Source organism: Aegilops tauschii, chromosome 7 (assembly GCF_002575655.3).
Source record: "Aegilops tauschii subsp. strangulata cultivar AL8/78 chromosome 7, Aet v6.0, whole genome shotgun sequence".
NCBI lineage: Eukaryota > Viridiplantae > Streptophyta > Magnoliopsida > Poales > Poaceae > Aegilops > Aegilops tauschii.
In genome coordinates, this window is record NC_053041.3 from 630,606,525 (window position 1) to 630,621,082 (window position 14,558).

The 14,558-nt window shown below is 42.5% G+C and overlaps 1 protein-coding gene and 1 pseudogene across 1 annotated transcript; both read left to right on the top strand.

Moving 5' to 3' along the window:
• Positions 1-1,534: 1,534 nt before the first annotated feature.
• LOC109754895 (GDSL esterase/lipase At3g09930-like) lies at positions 1,535-3,183 on the top strand. The gene is made up of 5 exons (XM_020313782.1): positions 1,535-1,589; positions 1,732-1,962; positions 2,177-2,466; positions 2,564-2,840; positions 2,939-3,183. Exons 1-5 carry the CDS (start codon positions 1,535-1,537, stop codon positions 3,181-3,183), a joined length of 1,098 nt encoding a protein of 365 aa, XP_020169371.1.
• Positions 3,184-7,945: 4,762 nt separating this feature from the next.
• Positions 7,946-14,320, top strand: LOC141026497 (uncharacterized; annotated as a pseudogene).
• The last annotated feature ends 238 nt before the right edge of the window (positions 14,321-14,558 follow it).

Sequence of the window (14,558 nt, forward strand, 5' to 3'; positions counted from 1 at the left end):
TATGGCAGTCATATCGCATTTGGGATTGTACTAATTATAAGTATGTGAGTGTGTGTACCTCGCAAATAACTGTTCGTTATCTTAAAGTGTTTTACCATGGATTGTAAGGAGTGAAAGTGTGGGATTTTTACCAGGTTGTTATGATACACAATCTTTACTAAGAAAAGTTTCACCATGGAGCTGTTAGATGTTTACATTACCTCATTTTATTCCCTTTTATGTGCTGGTGTTTTCTCCATGTTTTTTTACATACTACAGATCACCATTAGTGCACTCTTTAAATAACGCATTGCCACACTTATCTGATGCCTATCGGATTTATGATTTTTTTTATGGTGTCCACTGGATCTATTGCAAATTGGATTTTTTTTCTTCTTAAACGTGGCGTACACACACGGGGATGATTCTATCCCAAGATGGTTAGGCGCTGTTATTTCAAGGAAGTATCGATTTGTCGTCTCTCTTCCAACCAGGAGCTTTGATTCAGACTCAAAACAACGATCCTTCCAGATTCATAGAATTGATGCAAAACCTTTCGCATGCATCATACAAGCTATGTGTCCTATGTCATGTATCATATAGTGTTATGTGTTGTTCCATGAGCAAATTATACTTGAGCAATGGAACACACTATGTACAAATATGTTTGGCTACTATTCACACTATAGATAATGCTGTACATATATTTTGGTATATGTGATTATTGCCGAGAAACTGCCAAGCATATATGTTGTCTTCCTGGACTCTTATGTATATTAGTCCCAAGAATGTGCTAGCAACACATGTTTATTATCATACTTAAATTCATATTTTGAGAAAATTGTTGTGCCTGTTTTCTGGAGGAATGTTGTGATCATGTAAAAGAGCTAAAATTTTAGTTTGCTAATGTTATCATGTTTTACGTCAAACAATCTTTCAAAATGGTTATATTCATATCTGGTTGCCCGCAGTTTGGCGGGCAACGCGCGGCAAGCCGCGCCCCCTATCTAGTGTTGTTTGAAACACGCGAACGCAGAGCACGTCCGGCTAGCTAGAAAAAGCGCGCGCCGGGGAGCACCCGGCTGTTCCCTGGTCCTGCATCTCACCTGATCCGGTGTGACCTCCAAGTTGCGGCCCAACCAATTTTCCGAACCAGGTGCAGGGTAGGACTTCCAAGTTAACAGGTACAAGGATTTCTGGATCCAGGTGGCCGGGTTGGACTTTCAAGTTAACACATTACCTGTATCTAGCTAGGTACAGGTAGGACGCACCATTCTATCTATCTGTCGTTCAAAGTTTGCTACAGGATTCTTCTATCTATGGGTCTCCTCCCAAGACGTTTCTTCGTCTCCACGTTGACGCATGCATTCTTAGTCTGGCAGCAGCTATAGCTACAAGCGTACGTACGTGGGATTACTGAGTCCATGTGCCATACGTACGTACCTACCGATCAGAAGAATCTTCTATAAATATGGCCATAGGCGCATGCACGGCCACAACCATCTCCCCATAGCTATACCCATCAGCTTCCGCGCCGGGCGCCGGCCTCGTAACCATGAAGCTCATGCCGACCGTCTTCTGCCTTCTCCTCGTCGTCCTTGCATTGGATGGTATGCACATACAAAACTACTTACTCCTACTGCCTTGCTTTCGCTTTTAGATATTCGTTGTTAGCTCTTCAAGTATACATGTTACTTCGATCTCGTCAAGTTCTTCATGCATGCACTGAGACATGATTGATCTATCTGACAGGGGCTCGTGTGGAGGCACGAGGCACACCTTCGGCTGATCAGGGGTCAAAGAACCAATGGTCCAGCATGTTCGTCTTCGGCGATGGCTTCGTCGACAACGGCAACCTCCCAAAGACCGATACATGGCGTCAATGGAGCTATCCCTACGGCTCCTATCTCAACTCCCGTGGATCTGCGACTCCTGTTCCAACTGGACGCCTTTCCAACTATTGGATTCAATCTGACTTCATTGGTACGTAGCTAGATATATACTGATACGCTATTGTTTTATGTACCTAGCTAGATAGAGAATTTATTTTTGAGCACGTACAACCTTATATCTTAGACCATTCAAAATAATACATCATATGAACGCTCTAGATAATTTTAGTTCTGACCCATACAATCTTATCTGTGTTGTACTAAAAATAAGGACCCTGATATTTATTGATTTATTTCCCTTGCAGCAAGGATCTTGGGCCTCAGTGAAGCCCCTCCATCGTACAGGCTCACGCCACATCTATCTTGTGACCCATCTGGCATGACCTTTGCTTTCGGCGGCGCTGGCGTCTACGAGGTACCGGACAAGAAGGTGCCGACCCTTGCCACACAGGTCAATGCTTTCACGAGGCTACTCAATGCTGGGGTTATCTCAAAACAACAGCTTCAGAGCTCGGTCGCTCTCGTCTCCATCTCCGGCAGTGACTACATGACTGGTGCCAACGTCGAGAATGCCTTCTTGAGTAGCTTCGACGATGTGAGTAGTAGTTAGCAGACTCAAACTTGCAAACCACTAACCAGACTGCAATTACTATATACCCATATTCTTACCAAGTAACTTCTCTTCCATGCAGATTGATAGTTATATTGGGAATGTGACGACCGAGATTGCGAAGAACGTGGGGAAGCTACATAGGCTAGGTGTGAGAAAGGTACTAGTGAACAACATGCATCCCATTGGCTGCACGCCTTTGCGGACTAGTTCGAACAACTACACGACATGCAACCTTCTGGCCAACTATGCCGCGACTGTGCACAACATCAATATAGAACACCTCATGGGCAACAAGAATAATGCCCACATACTGGACCTCTACACTGCCTTCACCGACATCGTCAATCACGCCCCTGGTAAGTACTTTATATGTCTGCACGCGCATGATGCAAATTAAATCTGGTTTCACATGTATGCATTTTATTCAACATCTGTTGGAACTATGTGTATGCAGGTGAAGGATCGGAGCAGTCAAACAATTTCAAGCGCAAGCTGACACCTTGCTGTGAGGCTTCCACCGAGCTGGGGTACTGTGGACAGGTTAGCCCGTCAGGGGAGCGCCTCTACGACCTATGCAAGAATCCTGACAAGAAGTTCTACTGGGACGAGAGTTACCCGACGACTGCTGGGTGGGAAGCTGTTACAGAGGCGCTAGAAGAGCCTTTGAGGGAGTTCCTAGATCGGGACTATGTTCCATGATGCCTTTGCAGTTCCTAGAAGCTGTTACAGAGACCATTCAAAATTGTTTTGCTAGGTTAGCTTTATATAGATAGTATTCGTATTTAGGAAGAAACTTGTGAGTTTTTATTGCCTTGTGTTCCATGAACTTTCGTCTAGTTACCTTAATGTTTTAAGAAAGTTGGTCGTACTATGTATGGTGAATCTAGTGTGTATCTATTTGAGGAGCTCATGGGAGTTGCAGCAAATGAGAAGGTGCTTGGATGATTGGTTCTATTTGAGTAAAGAGTAGATATATATATCTGCATGTGCGATCTTTGGTCTCAAAGAGTGCGGCTTAGTTGATTGAGGTAACACTCCACCTGGTGGTAGCATGGGTGTTTGACACGACATGATGGGTGCCAAGCCAGCTATGTTTTACGTGGCAAAGACGAGAAAGACGCATACTGGCACCCGCAACCCATAGGTTCGTCCGGCGTTCTTGGCTGTTCCGTCAGGTTCTGCCTTCACCATCTACGCCCCGGCTTGCGAAGGCTGTGTTTATGCACCTGTAATTAAAAGCGCACAGGTCGTGCCTGTGAGAACTTCCACTTAGCTCCCTGCCGCTGTCTGTAATAAGCACATGTCTGTAATAAGCTAGGTCTTATGCCACTGATTTTGTTAAGCTTTTGAACCTGTAGCTGCAATGTGTGGATTTCACATCCGTGGGGCTGGTTTCTTTTACTTTGCTGTTTCATGTATTCGGAAGCAAGATAAGGGGGAGAGAGATGCTTTCTGGGAAGAAGGAAATATTGATCACTTCAAGCTAGTCCGACATATGTTGGTGGATCCTAAAGAAAGGAAAAAGGAAGATGTCCTTGTTGAATTGGGACAAAATGATGCTCCCTATGTCAAAGGGTGGTATGTGTTTTCGTGATATACATCCTTCAACCAAGCAGTAATAGCAAAACAAGCTTGACGATTGGTTGATGGTCCAGAGGGCTTGTGTGCACGATTGCTACGGGCAAAATAATACCCCAATGGGAATGTACGATCCAGTGTTTACCACGTCCACTGTGTGGAAAGGAATAGAAAATGGGATGGCACTAGTAAACAAATAATTTAGGAGAGTTGTTGATGGTACTTCCATTCCTACGAGGACCATCGTTACACCCCATCGCACTCAAGGAAAATTGTAGACTACATCTTGCGGCGGTTTTTTTTTTCACACAAAGGATACCTGCTTTCAATCTCTTCATGCAAGAATGGTTCATGGCCTAACTGTGTGCGTATCATCAAATTCTGAGTTGTAATCAGAGACGTCTGTGCTTGAGTAGTTGAGCTGACCAAGAGTCTCCGGTCAATATCATTTGTGCGGAACGTCTATCTATCACCTTTCTCACGAACCAATTTTGCACAGCCGGATATTGGTTTTCTAGAGAAAATATGGCTCATGCCTTAGAGGTATCGCAGTAGGAAAGTAATATGATAGTTTTGATAGTAGTAGCAACGGTAATAGTAACAGTAACAGTGATAGCAATGATTTTGTAGTACGTGTAACAATAACGATAGTAGTAGTAACTAAGCAAGAACAATATAAGAGAAATACGTAGGCATTGGATCGGTGAATTCGTTGGATGATATTCATCATATAACAGTCATAACGTAGGACGATACGGCACTAGCTCCAATTCATAAATATAATGTAGGCATGTATTTCGTAAATAGTCATACGTGCTTATGGAAAGAATTTACACGGCATCTTTTGTCCTACCCTCCCATGGCAGCAGGGTCCTATTGAAAACTAAGAGATATTAAAGCCTCCTTTTAATAGAGAACCAAAACAAATAATTTAGGAGAGTTGTTGATGGTATTTCCATTCCTACGAGGACCATCGTTACACCCCATCGCACTCAAGGAAAATTGTAGACTACATCTTGGGGCGGTTTTTTTTTTCACACAAAGGATACCTGCTTTCAATCTCTTCATGCAAGGATGGTTCATGGCCTGACTGTGTGCGTATCATCAAATTCTGAGTTATAATCAGAGACGTCTGTGCTTGAGTAGTTGAGCTGACCAAGAGTCTCCGGTCAATATCATTTGTGCGGAACGTCTATCTATCACCTTTCTCACGAACCAATTTTGCGCAGCCGGATATTGGTTTTCTAGGAGTGTTTGACAAAAAACTACCATATTAGGGACTGCCGTCCCACTGAACTACCACATTCAAAAATGTGACTGATAACTATCAAAAAAAAGTTAATTTCATGACTAAAAACTACCGCTTTCGAAAAATGGCCAGTTTAGACGATTTAAACGTGTTTATGACATGCGAAGCCTGTCTGTCAGGGCTGTCGTGGCAGGAAAGTCTGCTCCGTTATTTCAAACAGTTAAGTTGACCATTATGACAAGTGGCATCCTCTTTGCCCCGTGCTCCATCCAGCTCCGCCGCCTCCCAGCGTCCTCCTGCCTGCGCCGCCCCATGAACTACCACCACTAACGCGAGCACCTGACTAACGGCGCCGGCGACTCGGCGGCGACAGGGTCGCGCGCCAAGCGGCAGCTCGCCGGTGTGCTGCTCTACTGCTGGTAAGGTGTTTGCTAAAATTCCAGAGAGAGAGAGAGAGAGAGAGAGAGATGAGGAGGAAGAAAGAGGTGATGCTGAGGTGAGGGGTCCACTTGTCATAACGGTCAACTTAATGTTTCAAAATAACAGAGTTAACCTTCCTGCCACATCAGCCCTGACAGACGGGCCCCACATGTCATAAACACGTTTAAATCATCTAAACTGGTTATTTTCTGAAAGTGGTAGTTTTTAGTCACAAAAATAACTTTTTTTGGTAGTTATCAGTCACTTTTTTGAATATGGTTGTTCACTGGGACGGCAACCCCAATGTGGTAGTTTTTTGTCAAACACTCGTTTTCTAGAGAAAATATTGCTCATGCCTTAGAGGTATCGCAGGCGCTCCTTACTCTGTTCACATAACAGATCTGCTAGGAGTGTAGTTTCACTCTATGTTCTTCGTCCACCTGCTGGCGGTGAACCTGCTGGCGCGACTATGATAGACCGGTCATGGATGCCATGGTTTGTGCCGTCTTAAGCTTCTTCGTTGCATCGAGTTTCTCTCCATTTATATCTCTTGATAAGCTTGCGATCTCTTGGTGGAGCGGGAAAAATATATGAGGAGGACGTGGCACTAGTAGAAAACAGGGCTTTGGTCCTGGCCAAATCAGAGCATTAGTCCCGGTCGTGTTACGAACCAGGACGCCGGCCGGGCCTCGGCAGACACCATTCGTCTGACCCCTTTAGTCCCGGTTCCAGACACGAATCGGGACTAAAGGGTCTCGCTCCTCGCGCAACCCCTTTAGTCCTGGTTGATGTCAGGAACCAGGACTAGAGGTCAGTCTCTAGTCCGGGTTCTAGACATCACCCCTACCTGCTCACTCCTCTGTTTTTTGGCCGCCCGGCATGTGCGAGGTCTGTGCTGCTCTGCTCACACCTCATATGCACATGAGGTGTTCGATGAAATGCCCGAGCCACACTTAATCTTTCTCCTCTCTAAGCTCGACCTCCAAGCTACATTTTCCCCAAGATTTGTCTAGGTTTGGCAGTGTACCAACTACAAGAGTGTTCTAAAAGTTAGCAACTTCATCCTTTCATCTCTCACTTCTAGTTTAGCTCATTTCAAATGCTCTAGAAGTAGAGTGGTTTGTGGGTTTTAGTGGAGGTGTGTATGTGGGAGTTCATTTGATTTAGATGCACAATTTGAGCTCAAATTAACTTCTTATAGTCTGCAAATGTGTAGGGTGCCGTCGAGTCCCGGTCCCCGTCCTCACCGCCGTCGATCGCCCGTGCGGATCTCGTTGCCGGCACCATCATGGTGATCCTCTTGTTCTTATATTCTTTTTAAAAGAAAAAAATTCTTACTTGTATGATTTAGATAGCTACTTGTATAATTTTCTTACTTTTATTATTGTTTGTTATTATATAGTGCCATGGTTTTGATATCCGCCCCCGTTGGCTCTGGTCCGGTCTATGATTCGGATGTGGTATATTATCTTTTATAACTAATTGTTTCATTAAGTGTTTATGACAATTATGCCGACCAACTTGACATAGATGTTTTTATCTAGGAGGTGTGTGAACCAGAAATTCCAACCGACCCTCTTGTCGAGAGGTTAAATGTGGTTGAAAAAGAAAACAATTATTTGAAAGAAAAATAGAAAATAATTGAAGAGGAGAAGATGAAATTGGAGTTGCATGTTGCCGATGTCGTCGGTGATCACAAGATCCAGATGGATGCAATGCGCTTGAATATTAGAAAGATTAGAAAATATGCCATTGATAATGAGGCTTGGTATCGTTACGCTGTTGGATCAATTGTTATCTTAGTTGCGACTTTGATCATATTTGTTGTTGCATTTAAATTTTTTACATAGTTGTATGTTAGTTTCAATGTATGTTTTAATTAGATGCTCTAGAGAGCTAGCTGTGTGTTGTGCTATGAGAACTATGTATGAACTTTATGTATTTATTTTTTTCAGTAATAACATTTTATCACTACTGTACTTTGGTTTTAATGTGATGATTAACTTTTATTAATTTGGTTACTTCTCTATTCATGATGTTCTGTAATGGATTTTGATATACTTAAATATATAATGCACGCAGATGAACCGGCAATGGATGTACGGTGACCGATGCACCTCCGACTACATTGAGGGCCTGCATAATTTTCTCGAGGTGGTTGAGGCAAACAAGGATAATGGTTTTATGTAGTGTCCATGTACTGTCTGTGGGAATACGAAGGATCACTCTTCCGCGAAAACTCTTCACTTGCACCTGCTTGATAAGGGTTTCATGCCACACTATAATATTTGGACCAAGCAAGGAGAAAGAGGGGTTTTGATGGAAGATAATGAAGAAGAAGAGGATGATGACAACTATCCTATGTTCCCTGAATACGGTGATACTGCAACGGAGGACGCTGAAGATCAAGAGGCACGAGATGTGCCCGATGATGATCTTCGCCGGGTCATTGTTGATGCACAGAGAGAATGTGAAAGTGAAATGGAGAAGTTAGAGGATCACAGAAAAGGTTTGTACCCAAATTGCGAAGATGACAACACGAAGCTCGGTACCACACTGGAATTGCTGCAATGGAAGGCAGACAATAGTGTATCAGACAAGGGATTTGGTTCGCTACTGAAAATAATGAAATAGAAGCTTCCAAAGGATAACGAATTGCCCGACAGTACGTACGAAACAAAGAAGGTTCTATGCCCTCTAGGATTGGAGGTCCAGAAGATACATGCACGCCCTAATGACTTTATCCTCTACCGCGGTGAGTACGAGAATTTGAACGCATGCCCGCTATGCAGTGCATTGAGATGACCCTGGTGATGTTGAGGGCGAGCGCCCCCGGAAGAGGGTTCCTGCCAAGGTGATGTGGTATGCTCCTATAATACCACGCTTGTAACGTTTGTCCGGAAACAAAGAGCATGCCAAGTTGATGCGATGGCACAAGGAAGACTGTAAGAAAGACGGGAAGTTGAGAGTACCTGCTGACGGGTCGCAGTGGAGAAAAATCAAGAGGAAGAGGCGGGACTTTGCAGATGACGCAAGGAACATATGGTTTGGTTTAAGTGCAGATGACATTAATCCTTTTGTGGAGCAGAGCAGCAATCATAGCACCTGGCCCGTGACTCTGTGTATCTATAACCTTCCTCCTTCGTTTGCATGAAACGGAAATTCGTTATGATGCCAGTGCTCATCCAAGGCCCTAAGCAACCCAGCAACGACATTGATGTGTACCTAAGGCCATTAGCTGAAGAACTTTTACATCTGTGGCATATCAAAGGTGTTCGTGTGTGGGATGAGCACAAACAGCATGAATTTAACCTATGAGCGTTGCTGTTTGCAACCATCAATGATTGGCCTGCTCTTAGTAACCTTTCAGGATAGACAAACAAGGGATACCATGCATGCACGCACTATTTTGATGATACCGAAAGTATATATTTGGACAAATGCAAGAAGAATGTGTACCTGGGACATCATCCATTTCTTACGACCAAGCATCTCTTAAGAAAGAAAGGCAAGCATTTCAATGGTGAGCCAGATCACCGGAAGAAGTCCGTCCTCTAAACTGGTGATGATATACTTGATATGGTCAAGGATTTACAAGTTATCTTTGGAAAGGATCCTGGTGGACAATCTGTTCCAAATGACGCTGAGGGACACGCACCCATGTGGAAGAAGAAATATATATTTTGGGACCTACACTATTGGAAAGACCTACAGGTCCGCTCCACAATCGACGTAATGCACATGACGAAGAATCTTTGCGTGAACTTGCTAGGTTTCTTGGGCGTGTATGGGAAGACAAAAGATACACCGGAGGCACGGGAGGACCAACAACATGTGCACGAAAAATACGGCATGCATCCAAAGCAGTATCAAGGTCCTGCCAGCTAAGCTCTTACGAAAGAAGGGAAGGAAATCTTCTTTGAATGCATGCTCAGTATGAAGGTCCCGTTTGGCTTCTCGTCGAATATAAAGGGAATAATAAATATGGCAGAGAAAAAGTTCGAGAACCTAAAGTCTCATGACTGCCCGCTGCTGGTTCAGCTTGCGTTGATTTTTCCCTTGAAGAGGAAAGGATGATGCAATAAAGTAGAGATAATTATTTCCCTCAGTTAAGAACCAAGGTATAAATCTAGTAGGAGGCGCAAGCAACTCTCCAATCTACGCACCTGCACAATCTAACAAACACTTGCACACAACGCAAAAAAAGGGGTTGTCAATCCCTTCACGGTCACGAACAAGAGTGAGATCTAATAGAGATAGGTATAAAAGATAAATAAAAGAGCAAACTAAAGTAAATATAAATAAATTACAGCAAGGTATTTTTGGTTTATAGATCTGAAAATATATGATGGAAAATATACCCGGGGGCCATAGGTTTTACTAGAGACTTCTCTCTTGAAAGAAAACATACGGTGGGTGAACAAATTACTGTCGAGCAATTGATAGAAAAGCGCATAGTTATGACGATATCTAAGGCAATGATCATGAATATAGGCATCACGTCCGTGTCAAGTAGACCGAAACGATTCTGCATCTACTGCTATTAGTCCACACATCGACCACTATCCATCATGCATCTAGAGTATTAAGTTCATAAGAACGGAGTAACGCGTTAAGTAAGATGACATGATGTAGAGGGATAAACTCAAGCAATATGATGAAAACCCCATATTTTTACCGTTGATGGCAACAATACAATACGTGCTTCGCTATCCCTTCTATCACTAGGTGAGGACACAGCAAGATTGAACCTAAAACTAAGTGCCTCTCCCATTGCAAGAAAAACTTATCTAGTTGGCCAAACCAAACCGATAATTCGAAGAGAAATACAAAGATATTTAATCATTCATAAAAGAGCTCAGAAAAGACTCAAATAATATTCATATATAATCTGATCATAAATCCACAATTCATCGGATCTCGAAAAACACACCGCAAAAGAATATTACATCGGAAAATCTTCAAGAACATCGAGGAGAACATTGTATTGAATATCAAAGAGAGAGAAGAAGCCATCTAGCTACTAGCTATGGACCCTTAGGTCCGTGGTAAACTACTCACGCTTCATCGCAAGGGCAGCAAGGTTGATGTAGATGCCCTCCATGATCGAATCCCCCTCCGGCAGGGTGTCGAAAAAGGCCCCAAGATGGGATCTGACGGGAACAGAGGCTTGCGGTGGTGGAAAACTATTTTGGTTGATGCCTTGATGGTTTGGGAATATTTGGGAATTTATAGTGCAAGAATTATGGTTAGAGGACACCTGAGGGGCCCACAAGCCCTCAGGGGACCTCCCAGGGGCGCGCCTAGGAGGCTTATGGCCTCCTCGGGACTCCTCTGGCCCCCTCTCCGAGTCTTCTCGATGTCTTCTGGTCCAAGAAAAATCATCGCAAAAGTTTTATTCCATTTGGACTCCGTTTGATATTCCTTTTCTGTAAAACTCAAAAACAAGGTAAAAACAAAAACTGTCACTAGGCTCTAGGTTAATAGGTTAGTCCCAAAAATAATATAAAATAGCATAATAATGCATATAAAACATCCAAAACGGATAAAATAATAGCTTGGAACAATAAAAAATTATAGATACGTTGGAGACGTATCAAGCAACCCCAAGCTTAATCCCTACTCGTCCTCGACTAGGTAAATGATAAAAACGGAATTTTTTATGTGGAATGCTACCTAACATATTCATCCATGTAATCTTCTTTATTGTGGCATGAATATTCAGATCCTTAAGATTCAAAACAAAAGTTTAATATTGACATAAAAACAATAATACTTCAGGCATACTAATAAAGCAATCATGTCTTCTCAAAATAACATGGCCAAAGAAAGTTATCCCTACAAAATCATATAGTCTGGCTATGCTCCATCTTCATTACACAAAGTATTTCATCATGCACAACCCCGATATTAGTTAAGAAATTGTTTCATATATTAGTTAAGAAATTGTTTCATACATTGCAAGAAAAACCAATCTAGTTGGCGAAACCAAACCAATAATTCAAAGAGAAATACAAAGACATTTTATCATGCATAAAAGAGTTCAGAAAACACTCAAATAATATTCATAGATAATCAGATCATAAATCCAAAATTCATCGGATCTCGACAAACACACCGCAAAAGAATATTACATCGGATAGATCTCCAAGAACATCGAGGAGAACATTGTATTGAAGATCAAAGAGAAACATGTAGCCATCTAGCTACTAGCTATGGACCCTTAGGTCCGTGGTAAACTACTCACGCTTCATCGGGAGGGCAGCAAGGTTGATGTAGATGCCCTCCGTGATCGAATCCCCCTCTAGCAGGGTGCCGGAAAAGGCCCCAAGATGGGATCTCACGGGAACAGATGCTTGCGGCAACGGAAAGTATTTTGGTGGATGCCTTGATGGTTTGGGAATATTTGGGAATTTATAGTGCAAGAATTAGGACTAGAGGACACCCGAGGGGCCCACAAGCCCTCAGGGCGCCCCCACCCTGGGGGCGTGCCTAGGAGGCTTGTGGCCTCCTCGGTTCCCCTCTGGCCCCCTCTCCCAGTCTTCTGGTCCAAGAAAAATCATTGCGAAAGTTTTATTCCGTTTGGACTCCGTTTGATATTCCTTTTCTGTGAAACTCAAAACAAGGAAAACAGAAATTGACATTGGGCTCTAGGTTAATAGGTTAGTCCCAAAAATAACATAAAATAACATAATAATGCACATAAAACATCCAATACAAATAATGTAATAGCATGGAACAATCAAAAATTATAGATACGTTGGAGTCGTATCACTACCATGTGATTAGGATGCAATTGCTTCCGGTTGCATTGAGGGGGCTTCTACTGGAAAATGTTCGATTAGCCATTGTGAAGCTATGTGCATTCCTCAATGCAATCTCTCAGAAGGTAATCGATCCAGAAATCCTACCAAGGTTACATAATGATTTTGTGCAATGTCTTGTCAGTTTTGAGTTGGTGTTCCCACCATCCTTCTTCAATATCTTGACGCACGTCCTAGTTCATCTAGTCGACGAGATTGCCATTCTGGGTCCTGTATTTCTACACAATATGTTCCCCTATGAGAGGTTCATTGGATTCTTAAAGAAATATGTTTTTAACCATGCTAGGCCAGAAGGAAGCATCTCCACGGGCCATCAAACAGAGGAGGTCATTGGGTTTTGTGTTGACTTTATTCCTGACCTTAAGCCAATTGGTGTACCTCAATCGCGGTATGAGGGGAGACTGAGTGGAAAAGGCACGCTAGGAGCGGATTCAATAATATGTAGGGACGGGCATTCTTGGGCTCAAGCACAGTACATAGTTCTATAGAATTCTACCTTGGTGACCCCGTATATTAACGAACACAAGAATATTCTACGCTCCAAACAACCGGAACAGTATGACGACCGGATTACACGTGAACACATCGGGACTTTCGGCGGTTGGTTGCAAACACATCTCATGGGTAACAACATTGTTGGAGATGAGCTGTACTTGTTGGCCAAGACACCATCTTTGACTGTATTGACTTACCAAGGGTACGAGATAAATGAGAATAGATTTTACACGATCGCCCAAGATTAAAAGAGCACCAACCAAAACAGTGGTGTCCGCATCGATGTAGCAACCAATAGGGCAAATGACACATATTATGGTTACATAGTGGACATATGGGAACTTTTGACTATGGACACAATTTTAAGGTCCCTTTGTTTCGGTGCAAATGGGTCAATCTGTCAGGAGGCGGGGTACAGGTAGACCCGCAGTACGGAATGACAACAATGGATCTCAACGATAATCTTGGGTACACAGACGAACCATTCGTCCTAGCCAATGATGTGGCGCGGGTTTTCTATGTGAAGGACATGTCTACCAAACCAAGAAAAAGAAAACATAAGGAAGCGAATACATCATACAATGAGCCAAAGCGCCACATAGTTCTTTCATGGAAAAGAAATATCATGGGAGTGGAGGACAAGACAGACATGTCTAAAGATTATGAAAAGTTTCATGAAATTCCTCCCTTCCAAATAAAGGCTGACCCAAACATCCTGTTAAACGACGAAAATTATCCATGGTTACCACGCAATAAGCAAGGGACACACGCGAAGAAAAACTGTAGATCTGATGATGGCTTTGATCTAGAATATCACTGCAGTTACATGTCAAAATATGAAATCCTTTTGTAATAGATGAGTTTTTGTCCGAAACCCTGATACTTCGAAACAGATTGTCCAGTTTGTACACGAAGTGCATCTAGTATTTTCCGTAACCCTCTCAACATTTTAGCACATGCTATGTTCGTGAAATTATGATACCATGCCAAGTTTCAACCTTTTCAGAGTTTATTTGTAGTGCTTTTCAATTTCCGGGTCATTTAGCTTAAAAGAAATTTTCTAGTTATGATCAAAATAATATTAACTTAAAATTATATAAAATTTCTTCAATAGCAAAAAGAATTAACTAAAAAGCTTTTATAATCCTCTAGTTATAATCAAAATATTTTTAACTTAAAATTATATAAATTTTATGCAACTACAATTATCAAAGTATTTTTTGTTAAAAAATTTAATAGCAAAAAGAATTTTTCATAAAGTATTTTTTGTTAAAAAATTTAATAGCAAAAAAGTTCATAAAAAATAAAAAAATGCCTACCTACTAGGCCATAACAGTGTGCATACGACCAGAAACCGAACTATAAATAGGCCAGGATGCAGGCCCGCAGGGGAAGTAGGCCCAACAGAGCAGAGAGAGTGTTAGACATATACTGCCCTTTTCGTCCCTGTTCGAGCCACCAATCGGGACTAAAGGCCCTCTGGAACTGGGACTAAAGGCCCTCTGAAA

What these genes read in the sequence shown, in the direction of transcription:
- LOC109754895 (XM_020313782.1), top strand. Translation starts at nt 1,535, where the DNA reads ATGAAGCTCATGCCGACCGTCTTCTGCCTTCTCCTCGTCGTCCTTGCA. An exon ending in CGTCGTCCTTGCATTGGATG is followed by an intron (nt 1,590 to 1,731) that starts GTATGCACATAC and finishes TCTATCTGACAG; the next exon opens with GGGCTCGTGTGGAGGCACGA. An exon ending in TCTTGAGTAGCTTCGACGAT is followed by an intron (nt 2,467 to 2,563) that starts GTGAGTAGTAGT and finishes TCTTCCATGCAG; the next exon opens with ATTGATAGTTATATTGGGAA.